This window comes from Lissotriton helveticus, chromosome 6 (assembly GCF_964261635.1).
Source record: "Lissotriton helveticus chromosome 6, aLisHel1.1, whole genome shotgun sequence".
NCBI classification, from domain to species: domain Eukaryota; kingdom Metazoa; phylum Chordata; class Amphibia; order Caudata; family Salamandridae; genus Lissotriton; species Lissotriton helveticus.
In genome coordinates, this window is record NC_136067.1 from 1,501,000,864 (window position 1) to 1,501,020,197 (window position 19,334).

The 19,334-nt window shown below is 48.3% G+C and overlaps 1 protein-coding gene across 2 annotated transcripts in view; it reads right to left on the reverse strand.

The window, feature by feature from the left end:
* PAPOLG (poly(A) polymerase gamma) overlaps positions 1–19,334 on the reverse strand; it is a 522,398-nt gene that overhangs the window by 280,042 nt on the left and 223,022 nt on the right. For both annotated transcript variants that reach the window (XR_013596236.1, XM_078649302.1), the window contains exon 6: positions 13,057–13,106. Coding sequence is in view for 1 of the 2 variants with exons in the window: in XM_078649302.1 (XP_078505428.1) it covers positions 13,057–13,106 (50 nt within the window). In the remaining variant the exon portion in view is untranslated. The remainder of the gene's footprint in view (positions 1–13,056; positions 13,107–19,334) is intronic.

The window sequence follows — 19,334 nt, forward strand, 5'->3', positions numbered from 1 at the left end:
GGGGGCACTTTGAAGGTGCCCAGTCAAGTACATGGGGTAATAAACCCAATGCCCGCATCAGTGTGAGCTTATCAAGAAGAGTTGTTTGATACCAAACACTCGTAGGTTCAGAGAGGCCTTATTGGTGCTGAGGAACTAAAGTTGTCACGTTTCCAGCCCATGTACTCTCCATGGCATCTCTGGCACTTACAATTGCTAAGCATAGACTTGAATATCGTAGGGGCATATTGGTTTGTGCAGAAATGCCCACACCTGTGATATAGTGCATTCTGCTTTAGGGCTGTAAGGTCAGATAGAGGGGCGACTTACTTGTACCTTAGGCCAGAGATCTTCAAACTATTTTGGTCTGAGCCGCGCTTAAGCAAACTGTTTTCAAGTTGGGCCCCCCTCCAAAACAATATGGCAAGGATTTGGGGAGTGGGAGGGATGATCACAGGGGCCAGGGATCATGAGACCATTGCAGTCTCCACACACGAAAACAAAATCGGAGACATTGTGAGCACTTTATTCTCACCAGCTCCAAAATACAAAACTACAGCAGTATGTCCTGTGAGGTTGTACTTGTGCAAAGTTTATTTTTCACAAGAAAGAAAAATCCCTTGTTTGTTGCGCCTCCCAACTAGTAGTTCTTAAGTACATTTCTCTTTGATACCTTTCAATGACTACTGATAGTTTGGATGGAAACTGTTTATATCACCCACAGCACCTTTCAGAGTTGCTAAATACTTTCATAGTTTAAAGGGATTGGGTTTTAGTTTCTCTGCAGACATTCCATTCCCCCACAGATTTACGCTGTTGCCTGATGACCCGGTACTACACCATGCCCTATACGCCTAATTGACAGTTAATTAATGATTTGTCCTCTAGTTGTGTGCGTATTTCTATATGTAGTTATTCCAAGGTGAACAGAAAACAATGGAATGCAATTGTTTCCCTTTTCTTAGCCTTGTCTTTGACTCCAACTTCACACTCGCTGGCCTCCCCAGTGCCGCTTACTTATACATCCATTTCACTATTTTCTGTGGCGTTTAATTGCATGTAAATGAAGACAGCCTAGAAGGGCGCCTTTTGCGCTTAAAGGCTATCTTCATTTACATGTAATTGCAGACGTTTTGGCGCCCCCCCTGGCAGCACCTCCACGCCCCCCGGGGGGGGCACGCCCCGCAGTTTGAAGATCTCTGCCTTAGGCAGTGCTGGTTGGCATGGTACACAGGCAGTGAGCCATGTTGACTGTCGTTTCACTGCCTCAAGGCACGCAAGCTGCAGTGGCATGGCGAGGAGTCCCTAGGGGACCCTCTTCAGTCGCCAGGCACCAAGGGTATCATTTACTAGGTACTTACAGTAGAGCTGAAGTTACCAATCGTGGTACAGTTTTAGGGAAGAAGCTCTGGCAAAGGGGACCTGGTTGACAGGGACCTTGTGCACTTATAATCAAAAACACATTTTCCATGCAAAATGGTGGGGCAAACCATATCGGAGGCACTCGCACTACCACCCCCCACCTCCAAACAAAAGAGGAGGAAACTAACCTTACCCTGGAGAGTCTTCATCTTCTAAGTGGAAGAACCTAGAAAGGCCATCTGCATTGGCATGGGCAGTTACAGGTCTTTGTCCCACTGTAAAGTCCATTCATATGGACCAGTGACCATCCTGACTCCTGCAGAGGTGGTCTCTCCCAACGCTCCCTGATCTCGTAGCGCTTGACTGCTACATTGCCTGATTCATACCGTGCCAGATTGGTATCGTAGAGCTGGACTGTAATATTGCCTGCATTTGAATTGTGCCACATCGTAGCGCTATATCGCATTGCCTGTGTGTTTGCTGCACCTAGTTTCGCTTTTGTTGCTGATGCCATTTTGTTGTTTGTTTGCCTCCACCCCGCTCCCGCCTCCCAGCTGCTCCTCCCTCGCCCCACCCCCCTCCACTATCCACTTATGTCAGATGCACTTGCGCGCAGCGTTCATGCGCAGCGGACGCGCCCCATGCGCGCCGAAGGTGCGCCAAAGGTAAGCCCGTCTTGGCCCGTCTGCGCCCGGACCGCGCCCAGCGCCAAAGCCCCTGGCCCCCACAAATCCCACTCCGCCCGCATAACGTACGACGCTACCCTCTCAGCACTTAACCCCGGCCGATTCCCAAACTGCTACCAAGCCGCCCCAGGACACACCCATGGACCCTTCACCTGCCGCTCCTGCAAGTTCGACTGCATCAGGACCCACACCAAATCCACTAACTCCAAACAGAGCTCCAACACTAACCACCTGAAATGCATCCTACTCAACACCCGTTCGGTCCACAGACACGTCATTGACCTTTGGAACCTACTAGACACTACATCGCCGGACGTCGCCTTCCTTACAGAAACCTGGATGAACGCCTCCTCAGCTCCAGACATCGCCATAGCCATCCTGGACAGCTACAAGATCATCCGAAAGGACCGCACCAACCAAACAGGAGGCATCGCCATCGTCCATAAGAACACCATCCGCATCACGACCAGTTCCGACGAAAACCTCGCAGCCGCAGAACACCTTCACTTCCAGATCCACACCGACCCCAAGACCACACTCTAAGGCACCCTCATCTACAGGCCACCAGGACCACGCACACAATTCAGCGAAGACATCACTGACTTCATCAGCCCACACGCCCTCCCCTCCAAGGACTACATTCTACTGGGAGACCTCAACTTCCACTTTAAGAAAAACGACAGAAACACCACCGCCCTCCTGGACAACCTCTGACTCGAACAACTTGTTGATACCCCCACCCACTATGCCGGACACACGCTCGACCCAATCTTCACCTCCAGCAAGCACATCTCCTTCAACTACACCAGAGCTCTCCATTGGACAGACCACAGCTGCGTTCACTTAAACTACAAAAAGTCCACAACCCACAACCAGTTCCCCGAAGAAACTGGAAGAAAATTACCACCGACCAGCTCTTCACATCGCTCCACCAAAACCCTCCTGCCAAATCACTGGACCCAAACCAAGCTGCCACCAACCTCACACAATGGATCACCCTCAGCGCCGACGAACTAGCACCCCTGAAAATCCATCAATTCAAGCAAGGTAGCAAAAAAGCCCCCTGGTTCAACGATGACCTTAAGAAATCCAAGAAGTTCTGTCGCACTCTCGAGAAAGCCTGGAGAAAAAACCCAACCACTGACAACCTGACCACCCGCAAATACCTCCAACTGATCCGATCCACCAAGAAATCAGCATTCAAGGATCGACTTGACAACGCCCCCCCACAACAGCAAGGAACTATTTAACATCGTCAAAGAATTTACCAACCCCACCGCCGGCACCAATGACATCACTCCCTCCCAAGACCTCTGCGACTCCCTAGCCTCATTCTTCCACAACAAAATCGCCGAGATACATAACAGCTTTGAAAACCAGCCCGGAGACCAGTCCGCTCCACCCACCTCCGAACCAAAACCCCCCTCCAACAACCTTTGCGCTTGGAACCCAATCACCACTGAAGACACCATCCGCCTGATGAACTCCATCCACTCAGGATCGCCAACCGACCCATGTCCCCACCACATCTTCAACAAAGCAGACTCCATCATCGCACCCCATCTCCGAGACGTCATCAACTGCTCCCTCAACTCCGCCACCTTCCCGGAAAGCTGGAAACATGCCAAACTCAGCGCCTTCCTGAAGAAACCCACAGCAGACCCCACTGAACTTAACTACCGCCCCATCTTGCTCCTCCTATTCCCTGCCAAAGTCATTGAGAAAGCCGTCAGTCAGATCACCGCCTTCCTCGAATCCAACAAATCCCTCGACCCCTCACAGTCCGGCTTCCGAGCCAAACACAGCACCGAAACCGCCCTCATCGCAGCAACAGACGACATTCGAACACTACTGGACAACGGAGATACAGTTGCCCTCATCCTACTTGACCTCTCCGCAGCCTTCGACACAGTCTGTCATAGCACCCTCATACAACACCTCAGCAACGTCGGAATACAAGGAAAAGCATTGGACTGGATCATCTCGTTCCTCGCCGGAAGAACCCAGAGAGTCCGCCTCCCCCTTTTAGATCAGAGGCCATCGAAGTCATCTGCGGGGTACCACAAGGATCATCACTCAGTCCCACCCTCTTCAACGTATACATGAGTCCCCTCTCATCCATCGCGCGCCAACACAACCTCAACATCATCTCCTATGCTGACGACACCCAGCTGATCCTCTCCCTCACCAAAGACCCAAACACCACCAAAACCAACTTACACGAAGGAATGAAAGATGTAGCCGAGTGGATGAAGAACAGCCGTTTAAAACTGAACTCTGACAAAACGGAAGTCCTCATCTTAGGCTCATCCCCCTCTGCTTTGGGATGACTCATGGTGGCCACCGGCCCTGGGAACCGCACCCATACCAATGGACCACGCACGTAACCTGGGCTTCATCCTGGACTCCTCCCTCTCGATAACCAGACAAGTCAACGCAGTCTCATCATCATGCTTCAACATCCTACGCATGCTCAAAAAAATCTTCCGTTGGATCCCCACCGAAACAAGAAAAACGGTCACCCACGCACTGGTCACTAGCCGACTGGAGTACGGAAACACCCTTTACGCCGGAACCACAGCTAAACTACAGAAAAAACTCCAACGCATCCAAAACGCCTCAGCCAGACTCATACTAGACATCCCCTGCCAAGATCACATTTCCGATCACCTGAAAGACCTCCACTGGCTCCCCGTCAACAAGAGAATAACGTTCCGTCTCCTCACCCACGCACACAAAGCCCTCTACGACCTAGGAGCCGAATGCCTCAACACGCGCCTGTCCTTTTACACCCCAACCCAACAACTGCGATCGTCCAATCAAGCCCTCGCCGCAATTCCGCGCATCCATAGATCCACCATGGGAGGTAGATTCTTCTTAGCGGCCAAGACTTGGAATTCTCCCCACCCACCTCCACCTTACACAGAACCACCTCTCCTTCAGAAAGCAACTAAAAACTTGGATATTCGATAAGTAAAATACCCCCCATCCCTCAAGCGCCTTGAGACCCTCTGGGTGAGTAGTGCGCTATACAAATTCTTGAACTTGAACTTATCTTAACAGTTTGGTGTTTTCACTATTCATTTGTGTAGTCATCCAAGAGGCCTGTGGTCTGTGAGCTAGGAAGTGAGTGCTAAACAGGTATGGCCTCAACTTATTCAGGGCCCAGACAACAGCAAAGGTTTCCTTCTCTATGGCACTCTAACGATGCTCTCTGGGGAGTAGTCTCCTGCTTATGAAAATAGGTTGGTCATATCCATCCTTTCTCTGGGCTAGGACAGTTTCAATCCCCATGCTCAGATGCATCGGTCTGCACAATTAACTGCTTGGAGTAATCAGGAGTTTTCAGGACTGGGGAAGAGCACATTGAATCCTTGTGTCAAAAGCCTTTTGACAGCTCACTGTCCAGTTCACTTTCTTGGGTATTTTCTTGGAGGTGAATTCTGTGAGGGCGGCTACTATAGACTCAATGCTTCACAAACCTCATGCAATGCCCAGTCAAGTGAAGGAATGCCCCGACTTGGATCAGGGTTGTTGGTGCTTCCCAGTCCAGAATAGTCGGGCTCTTGGGTTGGAGTGACGGAACTGGACCTGCACCTACCAGTGTTATATTCTTGGGTTAGGCCCATGTAGTGAGGCAGCTTATTTCGTGCATGGTCCTCACAACCAACATTCTCCAAGCTGTGACCTTTTGCATCCATTTGCAAGCACAACAATGTTGGATTAGACTTTGAAACTAAACTTGTTTTACAACACCCTTCGCGTAACATTATCACAATGCCCTGTATATCATGTACAAGGTTTTTGTTCCTTACTGCGTACAAATGTCAGCACTATATTCATGCACGGGGCTACAGGGCTATCCATATATCCACATCACCACTAATCGATGTGTACATAGCAAGACTGCTTTCTATTAAAAGATGAGCATCCCGATAGATTAGTAGAGGAGGTACTTCCGCTGAGACAGAGGGTCTGTGCATGTAGAGAGATCACTACGCAGCCGCCTGACATCGCACGAGGAGTGTCCAACTTGTGACCAAGATGGAGTCCTTCATGCTTTCCCATCAGGTGATAGGGTTGTATCGTCTCTTGGGGAGGGGTGTATTCTTTGCTGTACACCTACATACACTCAAGGTACACTTAGAGTAGGGTTTGCATCGTAGGAGTACACTAAATTACTACATGTTTTTTTATGCCTGCATATGTAAATTGCTTTAGCACCATGGTAGAACTCTACCTACTATTTATGCTTTTGGTGCTCGTAGTCATGTTTATCTGCTTCTGTCTTCTAATCATTGCAGCATACGTATTTTATGCAAGAATAACTTTGGTTCAGTAAATATTATTGAAAACATCCCATTGTGTATTCTCTGTATATTTCTCTGAGAATAAGCGAGCATGAGTGACCGACCGGAAAGGTTCTGCACGGTTTCCACAATCCCGGAGGGATTGGGGTGGTCATGTTCAGTGGTTGCCAGAAACCATTAGCTTCGTGATAGGTGGGGGGGGGGGGGGGGTATGGGTGGCACTGTGAGCTAGCTGGTCTATAGGACAACATATCCTACGTGGGTGTCTAGAATCAGTCTTGACACCAAGCCCTTAGTTTGTTGTCCAAACAATGAGCAGGTCATACGGATTGGTGGGAACTACACAACACCAAGAGGCCCAAGTATACAACCTTTCCCTGCCCTATCTGGCACTTGCTTGCCTTGATAGTGAGGCCGGCACTTTTCCGAGCCTCAAGGACCTTTCCAAGGTAGATCAGGTGATCCAGTCAGGTAGAGCGGTAGACCGCAACATCATAGATAAGCTGCACTAAAGGATTCCAATCCAGCAATGACTATTCACCAACCTCTGGAAGGTGGCAGGAACATGCTTTAATTCAAATGCCATCTACGTAAACTGGAAGTGCCTATTTGGAGTGGAGAGTGCAGATTAGTTTTTCTCCAGGGGTCGGACCGATCTGCCAGTACCTACTTGTGAAAACAAAAAGGTACTCAGATATTTGGCTGCCCCTAACCAGTCAATCAATTCTTCTGCTCTCAGAATTGAGAGAGCATCAGTTTGCCACAGTATTGAGGCCCCTATAGTTCACGCAAAACCGCATTTGTTTTAACCCTTGGAGTGAGGTTTGGGGAATAAAACAACTGGGATGGCCCAGGGGCTCTGAGGGTTCAAGGGCACCCAATTCCAGCAGATTGCTTACTTTAGCTTGGATGCTCCCTCTGGCATTATCAGACTGACTGTCACATCAGCTCAGTCGTAGTAGGGATTCAGGCGGTTGCCAAGTATAAACGTTTTGGGATATTTTAAACTACAAAGGTGCACCAGATAGGCAAGCACCACTTTTCTTTCAAGGACAGGGTAGGGTCCACTCCACTTGCCTTGGAGGACCCTAGGGGCCACAGGCTCCAATACTCATACCTTTTACCCTTGTTTGAACTCCACCACTGCTTCTGAAGCTATTGGCTGACCTGAAGGTTTTGGCTTGCTTTTTCCATGTAATCCACCATCCTGGAATGAAGGCCAAGCCCAAAATGCACCATGTTCTGTTTAGGCTCTGAGAGGTTGTTCTCATCCTTCCTTCACACAACTCAGGAAACCCCTAACAGGATGTCCAAACAAGTTCAAAGGGGAGGACCCCACTCCCCTCTGTGGCCCTTCTCTGTAGGCAATAAGAGGGCATAGAAATAAGACACGCCATCTCCTGAGTTTCAGGGAGTCCACCAATCATGCCTTTCAATGTCTGGTTAAATCTTGCAACCAGGCCATTGGTTTCTGGGTGGTGTTGGGTAGTGAACTTTTAAGTCACTCTACATTCTCCAACGTGTTTTAAGTATGCAAACATGCAGTTTTTACCTCTGTGATACTACCTCCATAGGGAAGCCAACCCTGGTAAAGATACCAAGAAGGGCCTTGGCCACTGCAGGGTCAGTTGTTGACTTAAGGGGAATAGCTTCAGGATACCTGGTGGGGTGATCCACTACTACCACAATCTATCTGGTCCATGACGCTGTTTGACAATAAAGGGGAGCCAACCGTGTCGACCTTTACTCTTTCAAAGTGTACCCCAACCACTGGAAGTGGAATTAGGGGGCCTTTAGGCAGCCTTCCGTCTTAACAATGGCAGTGCTGGAAAGAGGACTGACTAAAGTCCTTCACCTTCTGGGATATCCCTGGCCAGCAGAAGTAATTGACCAATCTATTCCACGTTTTATCCTGACCAAGGTGGCCAGCTAAGGAGATGATATGGATCAAAGTGAGGAGAAACTATAAACTTCTGATGTACTACAATTCTCCTGGTTGTACCAGGTTTGGGGTATCTGGCCTCAGTGTATTGGAGTCCATCCTCCCAATAGACCCTGTGGCTGCAAAGGAGATCCCCCTTAGCCTCTGCAGCAGATTGCTTCCTCAGGCTCTAAAGAGTGTGACAGGTTTCTTGTCCCTGACAGATCCTCCCTAGAGGGTCCCCCTGGGTCCAAGAGCTCTGCTGTGTTAGGCCCTAAACTCCTCAGACTCGGCTTTCTCTGGGGTGACCGAGTCCTCTTACTGAGAAGAGGGGTTCAGACTTGGAATCAGTTTAGAGGCTGGTCCACAAGTCTTCTTGCCTTTTCACTTGGGATGGCTGGTACACCCTTTCAGGATCCAGCACCTCTATCACTCTGGGCTATGCTCGGTGCTCTTGTTTTTACACAACCCCGGGCTGGGATCCCTAGGATTCCTGCATGGGTTCGGTCCTCAGCCCAAGGGGATGTCTCCAAATAATTTCCAAGCAGACATTCCACAGGGAGGGTTGAGGGCCCTGCTACTTCCTCCTGGCCAACTCTTGCATAAGATGGCATAGCTATGAGATGCATCTTTGTTTCTTGGTTACATTTTCAGTATTGGTGACTGAATAGGTCCATCCAATCAGGTACTGTTCTGTGAACCAGATGCTCTGACACCATGGTCAGGCCACACCTGGGATCCGATCAAGACCTTAGAAACTGTATTTTTACTGCATTTTGACTAGAACCATTTTTTTTTTTTTGTTCTTACAGACTAGGATCTCCAGTTCGGTGCCCCAATAACCTAGTCATGGTACCAAGCCTTTTTGGGATCCCATTTCTTCCCCTGGTACTCACCCTTTGGCTGTGAAGAGTCTTGGCCAAAACTCCTGAGCAGATTTTTTGGCCTCTTGTGGTCTGCCTTATTTCCCAGTTCTTGAGGAGAAAGTGGACCTAGGTGTACTAGGAATTGACAGTTTCTTTTGGGGACAGTTACTTAAAGGAGGCTAGTTCATTATCAAATTATAAAGCCCTTCAAAGTCATGTACGTTGTTACCATCTAACCAACCGCCTAGCGATTTCACTGAGTAGACTACAAAATCTACTCAGGTCCGGATCTGGGTTTTTCCAGGCCTCCCTAAATCAGACCCTATGTTCCTCAGTACTAAATCCAAAGCCCTCAACCAGGGTACACTTCATGAGGTCATAGGATATGGCCTCTTTCGCGTAGAGTGTCAGGAGTCTACCCCCGCACTTCCATGAGAACATTTCCCACAGGATAGCATTCCACAGATTACTGTAGATCTGTATGCAAAGACAGACTCGCTCACATGCAATGAGCCACTTAGTGTGTCATCATCCTCAAAGAATTTAGTGTCATTCCCTTTAAGGATTTTAGACTCAAAAGATTCTAGTTGCTCTCGATGTATTATTTTGCTGCCACCAGAGACGGGTCGTAGGCCCATCTCAATTCTTTCTATGGCCAAGAGTTTAGCCTCTAAGGTTATCCTCATGGCCAGTTTCTGAAGACCTGTGTCTTCAGTATCTACCTCATATGGGAGACTGCTCAGGTCACTCACAGTGGTGTTACCATCTGAGACTATTGTGGAGTTTGAGCCCCCCTCCACTCTGGGGACTTGACCTCTTCCCCATTGGGGGAAGTTTTACTAGCCAGGTCCTGGTCATTCTCTGCCAGCAACTGCGGCAGATGGGCTTTTGCCAGTTTACGATCCATGGCAAGTTTCCATGCCTTGCCCAGTTCTTTGAGATGTGTCAATCAGATGTGCATAGGGGACGAGGTAGAGCGCCTGGCTGGTCCTTGCATTTTCAGTCATGGTTTTTAAAGTAGTTGGAGTCTCATCATTGACTTAAAAAATATGCTAAGGACTGCTATGGCCTAACTACTTTACATATTACATAATTTCTAAACAGTAGGGGGGGGCTTAGCCAAGACCCGAACACTTGTTTAAATAAATTGGGGGATCATCGCAGATCTGATTTTAGGATCTGGGAGAGCCACCTAAATACTAGATTTAGGGGCATTACAGGGGAGGAACAGGTAGGGACCAATGGGTTCCTTATCTGCGGTGTCTACATCCACTATTATGCCAGCCTCATGGGCGAGAGGGCATAGGCCTAGCCCAGATTAGATTGGTCCCATCATCTAAAAGACGGTGCAGACTGAAAATTGTGCTCAACTTTGCCTCCGGCACATGACTGGTGGTGTTGGTAAAGGGGGGGGGGGGGGGGGGGGGGGAAGACTTCTCCTATGCTTCTTACTTTTTCTAGCCGGTTCTCCCGCTCCATAAGTAGGAGTCTGACCGGGGGTTGCCATCTGCTGCTAAGGCTGGGTTGCATTACCAAGGCAGCAGGCCTTTGAGGCTTCGCTCTTGAGCACTGTACCCACCATAGGGGAGGACACCTCTGCCCAGGATATGCTTTGTTTCTGGCCACAGAGCAGAGGCACTAGATTCAGGAGTCCTGAAACACATCCGGTGGTTGTAGGCTGACTAAAGCCAGTCAAACCACACCAAGGGCGGTAGGCTTTCAGGGGGCACCTCTAAGGTGCCTTCTAAATACATGGGTCAACCCATCCAACACTGGCATCAGTATGGGTTTATCAAGGTAACAAACACTCCTAGGTTCCGAGAAGCCGCCATTGTGATGGGGAACTCAAGTTATCAAGTTTCCAGCCCATGTACTCTATGGCTTCCTACACTTACAAGATCTAAGAATAGCCTTGACTATTGTAGGGGCATATCTGCTCATGCAGAAATACCCACACCTGTGATAGAGAGCACCCTGTCTTAGGGCTGTAAGGCATATTAGAGGGTTGACTTACCTATACCTTAGGCAGTGCTGGTTGGCATAGTACACAGGCAGTGTGACATGCCGACTCATTTTTTAATAACTACACCTGCAGAGGCATGTCCTTGGTGAGGGGTCCCTAGGGAATCTTCAGTCCCCAGGCCTTTGGTTCCAAGGGTACACTTTACTAAGGACTTACAGGTTAGATGAAGTTGCCCATCGTGGTACAGTTTTAGGGAAGCCACACTGGCACAGGGGACCCGGTTGGTAGGGACCTTGGTTGTTACCATCAAAACCACATAATTTTCCTGGCAAAAAGTGTGTGTGTGGGGGGCTATCCATGTCAAAAGAAGCACTCCCTGCCCGGAATTTTTTTTATGAACTATATGGATTGTACATTGTGGTGCCATTGTTCTACTTTAGCTTTGTCGGATGATCTGCGCTTGGTTTGGACTTCTTGTGTGTTGTCAGGGAAAAAGGTCAGTGTGGTTCTCAAACAATGGGGTCATGGTTTTCAGTGACAGGTAGGATGGTGTCTTGTTCCCTGAATGTGTGGATCTGAGTGATAACTGGTTTTCAGTTACACTCCCAGTTTTGGCGGGGTGCCAGGAACACTGCGCTCTCTCCACTACAAAATGCTGAGTTGTTCTGGGATGACCAACTATGAGAAGATCCTCTATAAAACATTCCTCATCTCTTCAAACTTTTCAAGTATACCCACACGTTCCGCCTCAACCTAACCTCTGCATCTTCGGCCCAGGCATGCAAGTGCCAGGCAGTCTCCGTGAGAATGTACTTCCTATTTTAGATATCCGAGTGTTCCTTCAGCATATGCTCTGTGGTGCCCACTGACATTTTCTGAAGTTTGCATGCATAAGATTGATATCCAAGACCACCTTGTCTATTTGTGTTCTAGAATCCCTCACTGCATGCATCAGTTCCTTCAGGGATGGCTTTTGGTCTCCAGGGGAAGGCCAAGACATGTCTGCCTGCATATCATCTTTATTTTATATTATAGAAGGTACAATTATCCAGGATGGAGGCTGCCGATATGTAGCCTTTATCGTGGACCATTAAGATACTCATCCTCAAATGGCTCCAGATGCGCTCTGATGTCTTGACCCCAGAAAGGGTGGTGCGGGTCAGCCAGCGTTAGGATTCTGCCCTTGCGATGCACTGCGGGCCCTCAAGGATCTTTGTAATGCCACAGGGGTCTCCAGGGTTGGGGAAAATGAATGAGGGGACCACAATATTCCCAGGGCAATCTTGCTTAGCCTCCTCTCTGGACGGTGAGCAGTCAATGGCCCACACATCAGCAGAGGTTCAGAACCTCAGAAACTTTCTACTGATACAGCCAGTCTGCTTCTCTCAGAGGTGATCCTCTTAGTACCTCCGTGGCTCTAACACACCCCTGGCATTTTGGAATTACTGTTTTGGAGGCTGCTCCACTTATCGCGGCCCAGCCAGCATCCATCCACAGCCACAGACAGTATTCTACGCCTCATCTCACTGGCTTCTTTGCAGCAGTTAAAGGCCCACAGGAGCCATTCACAGCAAGCCCCTCTGTGGCCGCCACCCTACAGGCATTGCTAAATCTCTTGGGTCTCTTGAGTGGACAGGATCAAGAAAACTCCAGGCCGTAGTCGGTGGGAGTTTCAATTCACTGCCATCTTCCTTCGGTCTCCTCCCGCACCCTCCCCCCCCCCCCTCAGCTTACCAATTTATGGTTCTATAGTACGAGAAGATGAGGTAGAGTAAAAAAAAAAGAAAAATGAATGTAGAGACAGCAGAACTTAAGGGATGAACTGCCATTTCATGAGTGGTGACCCACACGTGTAATTTAGGAAAATCATCCGTGAGCAAAACATCCCATCCTTTTGCAAATGCTCAACTCCTTCTCATGTACAAGTGAGCTAGTCAATTGCATAAAAAAGTTTTGATTATAATCTTACCTCAACATTATCAAACTCAAACTTGATAACTGGAACAAATGCATCCTCGACTGCCTAGAAAGAAAAAAGGAAAAGAAAAATCAAAAGCAATTGGAACAAAAGAAAAACAGAGGCTTCCCTGCATGTATGATCTATTGTTTTAACAGTTCACCTTCCAGATTGAGAAATAAGCTAATGGGCTAATGTAATAAATTCCACCACCTAGGATCAGAAATAAAATTAATATCAGCAACACAACAAGAACTACTAGGACAGTGTACACCAAACAAGCACAGAACAAAATACTACAAGAAAAGATGTAAATTAATATTTTCACTGAAAAAAAACAAAGATTACAGAGAAGTTAGTTAGGCTCAGGTTTCACTCGTACATAACCAGAGAAATACAGCTGTTCTAATTAACTGAGGTAACTATAACTTGCACCTCCGCAATGCACTGCTTATGACCTCACATATTACATCACTCATAGCGAGGTCAGTGACATCACTGATGACATACAGTGACTGAATGTTTTAAGATGTTTATGAGTGATATATATATATATCTAACACACAAAGGTGTATAGGTGAATCAGTGAGTGTACGAGTGCCTGTATGGATGATTCAGTGGGTGCGTGACTGACTGTACAAGTGAGTGATTAGGGGTCTCAGTGAATGTATGGGTCAGTGACTAAGTTGTGTGAATGTCAGGATCAGCCTGTAAGTTGGTGTCTAAGTGGCTGTATGGGTTGGTGAGTGGGAACGTAGGTGGCTGAAGGGGTGTCTGGGTACCAGTAAGAGTGTCTGTAGGTGGGTGAGGGGGTGTGTAACTGCCTACATGGATAAGTAAGTGGGTGAGACAGTGGCTGTATGGGTTAGTGAGTCCATCTGTGAGGCGCTATATGGGTGACTGAGTGTATGGTTGTATCGGTGAGTGAATTGGTGTGTCAGTGCTATATGGGTAACTGCATATGCGAAAAGCAGCATAGGTCAGTGTTGGGGAATAGAAGTAACTATTTGCGAGTGCTTGTAAGAGTAGCTATATGGGTGAGTGTCTGCTTGTGTCACTGACTGTATAGGTGAGTATGTGTTAGTATCTGTATGAATAAGTACGTGTATAACTGCATAGGTGAGTAAGTGGCTGTGATTGAGTGAGAAGGTGTGTGAATAGCTCTATGGTTGACTGACAACATGTGGGTGCTTGAGTGGATGCATCAGTGGCTGAATTAGTGAGCTTGTGTGTGAGTGGCTGTATGGGTGACTGAGTGGAAGGGTGTGTAGACCTATGAATCAGTGAGTGGGTGTGTAATTACTAGTATGGGTGTGTCAATGATTTTGAGAATGGTATTGTGGAGGTTGGTGTGTGTGTATGAAAGGTTATATTGGGGTGTGAGTGGTTGCATCACATTCTGTGGATGTTGTAATCAGTGATGGCATTTGAGATATCAGTGATGTCACTGACCAAGCAGTGCAATGCGGGGGCGCGAGTCAAACAGTTAGTGCGCCACGAGCAACGTTTGGAGAATGGTGGAGAAAGGTTGTGGCCTCTGAAGACCTCCTAGCAATCACACTGTGTGGGACATATTGGAGATAACAGGAGGAGTAGTTGCCCCCCCCCCCCAGGGACCACCTCTATTACCTCCAGTAAGTCCCATACAGCAGGATTGCGGAGACCCTCTTTCTCCACCTCTCTGCAACGCACCTCCTGGCGCACTACTGCTTGGGGGAAGTAGTCCACTTTAGTCCTGAGGTCATCAAGAGAAAATTGGAATTCATTTCCCAACCAGAAGAGCGCTATAAGGCGCGTTTGTAGAGAAGTGGAGAAAAGGGGCATGGCCCATGACAACCTCTCGGGCAATCTTGCTGTCTGTGACTTACTGGAGTTAATAGGGCTTGTTTGCCCCTTAAGATCCCAAGCATGCGACTCAAAACAGGTTTTTTTTTTTTTTTTTTTTTTTAAAGAGTGTCTGCGTAGCCCCCTTCCCTGGGCTGATTTAGGCCCGTGACTACATCTCCAGGGCCGGTCATTTATGAAATGGGGAGGGGGGCTGCGTGGCCTCCTTCCCAGGGTCGATTACGGCCCCGGGGACCCAAGCCGCTAAGTCCCGGCCTTTTCTTTTTTTAATAAAGGAAGGGGGAGGTTGCTTGCCACCGCCCCTTCCCTGGGCTACTTTTGACTTCGGGGGCCCTCCCTGTTAAGCCAGGTCTTTTTTCTTTTGAGTGAGCCTGTGCACCTGCCCCACTCCCCAAGCCGATATTGGCCCGAGAATCCAATCCCCGGGGCCCAGCCGGTAGTGTGGGAGCCCAGGACACCCACATTTTCCATGTTGGGTACCACGGGGGAGATCCTGTACACCCCTGTGGTCCCAGCCGCTTCCCAACCTCCTGCGGGAGCCGGCATTGCTTTTTACACACAGGGAGCTGCCGACATGTGTAAAAAGCATTTGCAATGCAATAGGTCTCGCATTTACGCAAGTTTGAGCTATTGACATTGCAAATAACAATGCCTTTTTCTTTAGTTTTCGTTTTTAAAACACAAATAAAAGGCATTGTCATTTACAATGTTAATAGCTTAAACTTGCGTAAATGCGAGACCTATTGCATTGCATATGCTTGTTAAAAAAGTTTAACTAAAAACTTGCTACCAGGCCGTTCCTCAAGACAATATGTGAAAGATGCTGTTTATCGGCTACACAAATATGAAATGTATAATTTTTATTCCGTTTTAATCATGAGTACACGATCTATGGACTGCGATTGGAAACGTTTTGTATGATTATATATTGTATTTTTGTATGTTTTGTCTGATTAATGTATATTACAATTTACAGTAAATTATATTACTTTACCAGACGGCTCGTGCAGCAAAAGGAATTAAAAAGGTAGAAAACTTATATATTGTGTCCTTATGTATCTGTACTTCGTTTTTTCACTGCATTACATGATTGGTTGTTCTTCTACGAGACATATTAACATCTATTTTTTTTTTAAATAAAATATGGTACAAGTCATATGTTGGGACCAAGTGCGCGCCCTGAAATTTGCCATTTCGATAGAGGTAGGCTGATAACGATTTTTAAAAAGCGCCTGGAAGGCGCCATCAGACTGGGTGTTGCCTATGTACAAAAAAAACACACATCATTCAAAAAAATAAAAAAAGCTACATTGAAGAGATAAATAGATACAAAAAATGGAAACGACATATGGTAGGTATGCTGGAGCCATGCAAGGCCCCAGTTCCCAAAAGAGCTCACATCAGAGCATCTTTCGGGCTTTGAGTTAAAGGATGACATGGAATCCAGGTGCTTTCGGATAAACAGAGCCATAATACGCACATTGTTTAGAAATAACCGTGTATTAGGGAATGTGCTGCTCTGAAATTGGAGCAAACATCGATTTAATATTTTATATCCTGATAATGTCACGTGCACACTCAGAGTTGTCTGAGGCGCAGAAGTGAATGTTCGGTTATTTTTTTATAGGTTGTGTTCCCTGTGTTATTACTGCAATATTCACTGATTTCAAACCCATAATATCCGCCCCAGGAGGGAACTAAAAGTATACACATGGGCGGGGAAAGGAAAAAACGTGAGCAGTTTTTTTCTTCTTCAATTTGTCACACAGTTAAACCTTGCTCCACCTGAAGTCCCGGCTTGCTGATGAGGAACAAGCGTGCATTTACCGGGCGCTAATGACCACTGCAGGACGCGGGATACCACCAGGGATTCCTGTAACAGAGCCTGCTAAGATCTGAATTAACCAGCTAGAGCCCGGGAAGCAGGGGCCGGCGGTATATTTACCGAGTGTTAACCGGTGTGCAGTGCAATATGACCCTGACCTGAACAGGTGCTTTCCAAATTCTGCGAATTCAGTTCCACCAAAGGGGTAAATTCACCTCTGGAGCGCCCAGTAAACGGGAGTGGGTGGTGGGGTTCCCAGGTCGCTAATCAGATTTGCAGTGTGATCTGCTGAGCAAAATAGCATCCTTAGATGCGGCTGCTCTTGGCTGATGCAGTCCGAGCGAACATCTTCAGGGCCTGCCAAGCTTAAGAACTGGGCAGGGGCAACATAAAATGTTTCCCTGGCTGGTCTCTGCCGTTGCTAGCGCAAAAGTTAGTACAAAACTGTAATAACATGAGTGCGGTCAGGGGAATTTCGAAATACCCGTCCAAACATTAATCTGTGTGATGCACAAGTATACGTGCAAAATTGCGCCTATGCAATCATTGCAACCCAGAAACAGTTGTGCTAAATTTCCCCTGTGCACTTTATCTACTCCGGAAACATTGGTTCACTATTGCACTGGTGAAACGGATGTGGTCCTGAAGTGTCAGTGTGAAAATGCACTAGCGCCAATATAGCCTATGTAATCACGAAATTACTCGGTAGTGGCGCCCCGCACCTAACTTCCTTCCTCATCCGGCTGTTAATAGGAGAATCCTTCCGATACCAGCTGTATTTTTTACACAATAAGTTACCGCCTGTGATGGGATTGGGATGCGTGCTTTCTGGGGACGCGGGGTTTGGGGGTAGGGGTGCAGAGCCTTCCCAAGCAAGCACGCTCTCCGCTACCAGCAGCAAGAGCAGGGAGGGGTCAGCGGTGGCCTACATGGCGCTTACAGAGTAGTGAAGCAGAAAATGGACTAACAGGCCCCTTTGTACTGAGGTGAAGGTACAACCGTCCTCGCCCTCCCCTCCACAGGGTTAAGCAAACTCAATCAACGCATGGACGCTGGTCTTTTACTGCAAAACGGAGATGGGAGGGGAGGGTCAATCTGTTACTTCTTTAAACTGAAGGTAGATCCGGTTTCAGAAATCTTTACTGAACATTGTAGAGTCGCAACAAATTAGTGCACTAGCACTGTTTTGGCAGCATCGTTTTCAATTTCATAACTAAATAAACACGTCAACTCTTGTACTTACGCGTCGGGTCAGCTAAGTACTGATAAGGTGTCATGTCTAGTAGAGACGTCACATCTCATGCGTCCCAAGTAACAATAATACAAACAACTGTACACATCAACTATTATACGGACAGGGTCGGCCACAATCGGAGGGAACGAGACAGAGGACGTAGCTTCCCGATGCCCGGTGCGTGCTGGTCCCGCCAGATTCCTCGTTTCCAACCATAGTCATGGGCACATCGGTAACTGCTGTGTGCGGCAACTTAAACGAGTATATCAGCACTGCTGCTCAGCCACGCTGGGGAGATCACCCAACCTGGAGGATACAGTGTGGCCCACTGAGGACACTGGGTTCCACCCTTCATGTTAAGAGGTGCTGCCGGTACCTCATCTCTGACACAGAACTTACCTGCTGGACATACCGTTTTCCGTCCGCAGACAGGCTTCCCTATTCTTCTGTGGTTTGCCTCCCCCTACCCGTAAACCGGCCACGGGCCCGTGCCAACTGGAAGACCCCTGTGATCAGGAGCATTGCTAGTGAGAGGACATATGCCAACGAGTGCCACTCGGGCTGTACAGTGCGTCACGGGCATCGGTGCTGTGCAGCGTTAGAAATGGGCCGGATCAGAAGGGCACGGCGTGCCCGTACTTTTAAAAATGGCAGGAAGACAGGCAAACACGGAGGAGACGTGGAGCCACTTCCTTTGGGCGGGACTTCCGTCTTCTGAAGTCCCGCGCACGCGCCCACGGAGTACCTAAGAGCGGGGCTCCCATGCCCGAGGGAGAGCCCCGGCTACCGAAGTCCCGAATGGCGGTAAGTGGGGCTTAGTTCTAGGGGGGAGGGGAGTGCGCTTGTGTGTGTATGTGTGTGTGCGATGGCGGCGGGTGGAGGGGAGTCTTTGTATGTGTGCGTGCGTGTGTGTGTGTGTGGGGGGGGTCTCTGTGTGCGTGTAGGTGCGCTAGTGTGTGTGTAGGTGCAGCGGCGACGGGGGGGGGTGTGTGTGCCTTTCTATGCGTGTGGCTGTGTATGCGTGTGGCTGTGATGTGCGCATGCGTGAGTGTGGGTGCGCGTGCACGCAGTGTAATCCAGCCGAAGAGAAGCGCGTGGCAGTTCTTTGTCCTTCATTCCCCCGAGTCAGCTAGCTATAAGTCTCCTACTGGACGCATCCTTTGGATGCGAATTCCAGGCTCGACCTAAAAAGCAACGTTTTCACTGCTTTGAGCAAGCAAGAGCGAAATGCTCTTGCTTGCTCAAAGTGGAGCACACCGTTTTCTATGGCAGGAGAAGGCCTCCAAACCCTCAGCTTAAAAACAGCGAGTCAGGAAGAATACCAAGACAGAGAGCTAGTACCAACTTGAATATATGAAAGACATTACAGAATTCTGCCTGCAAACA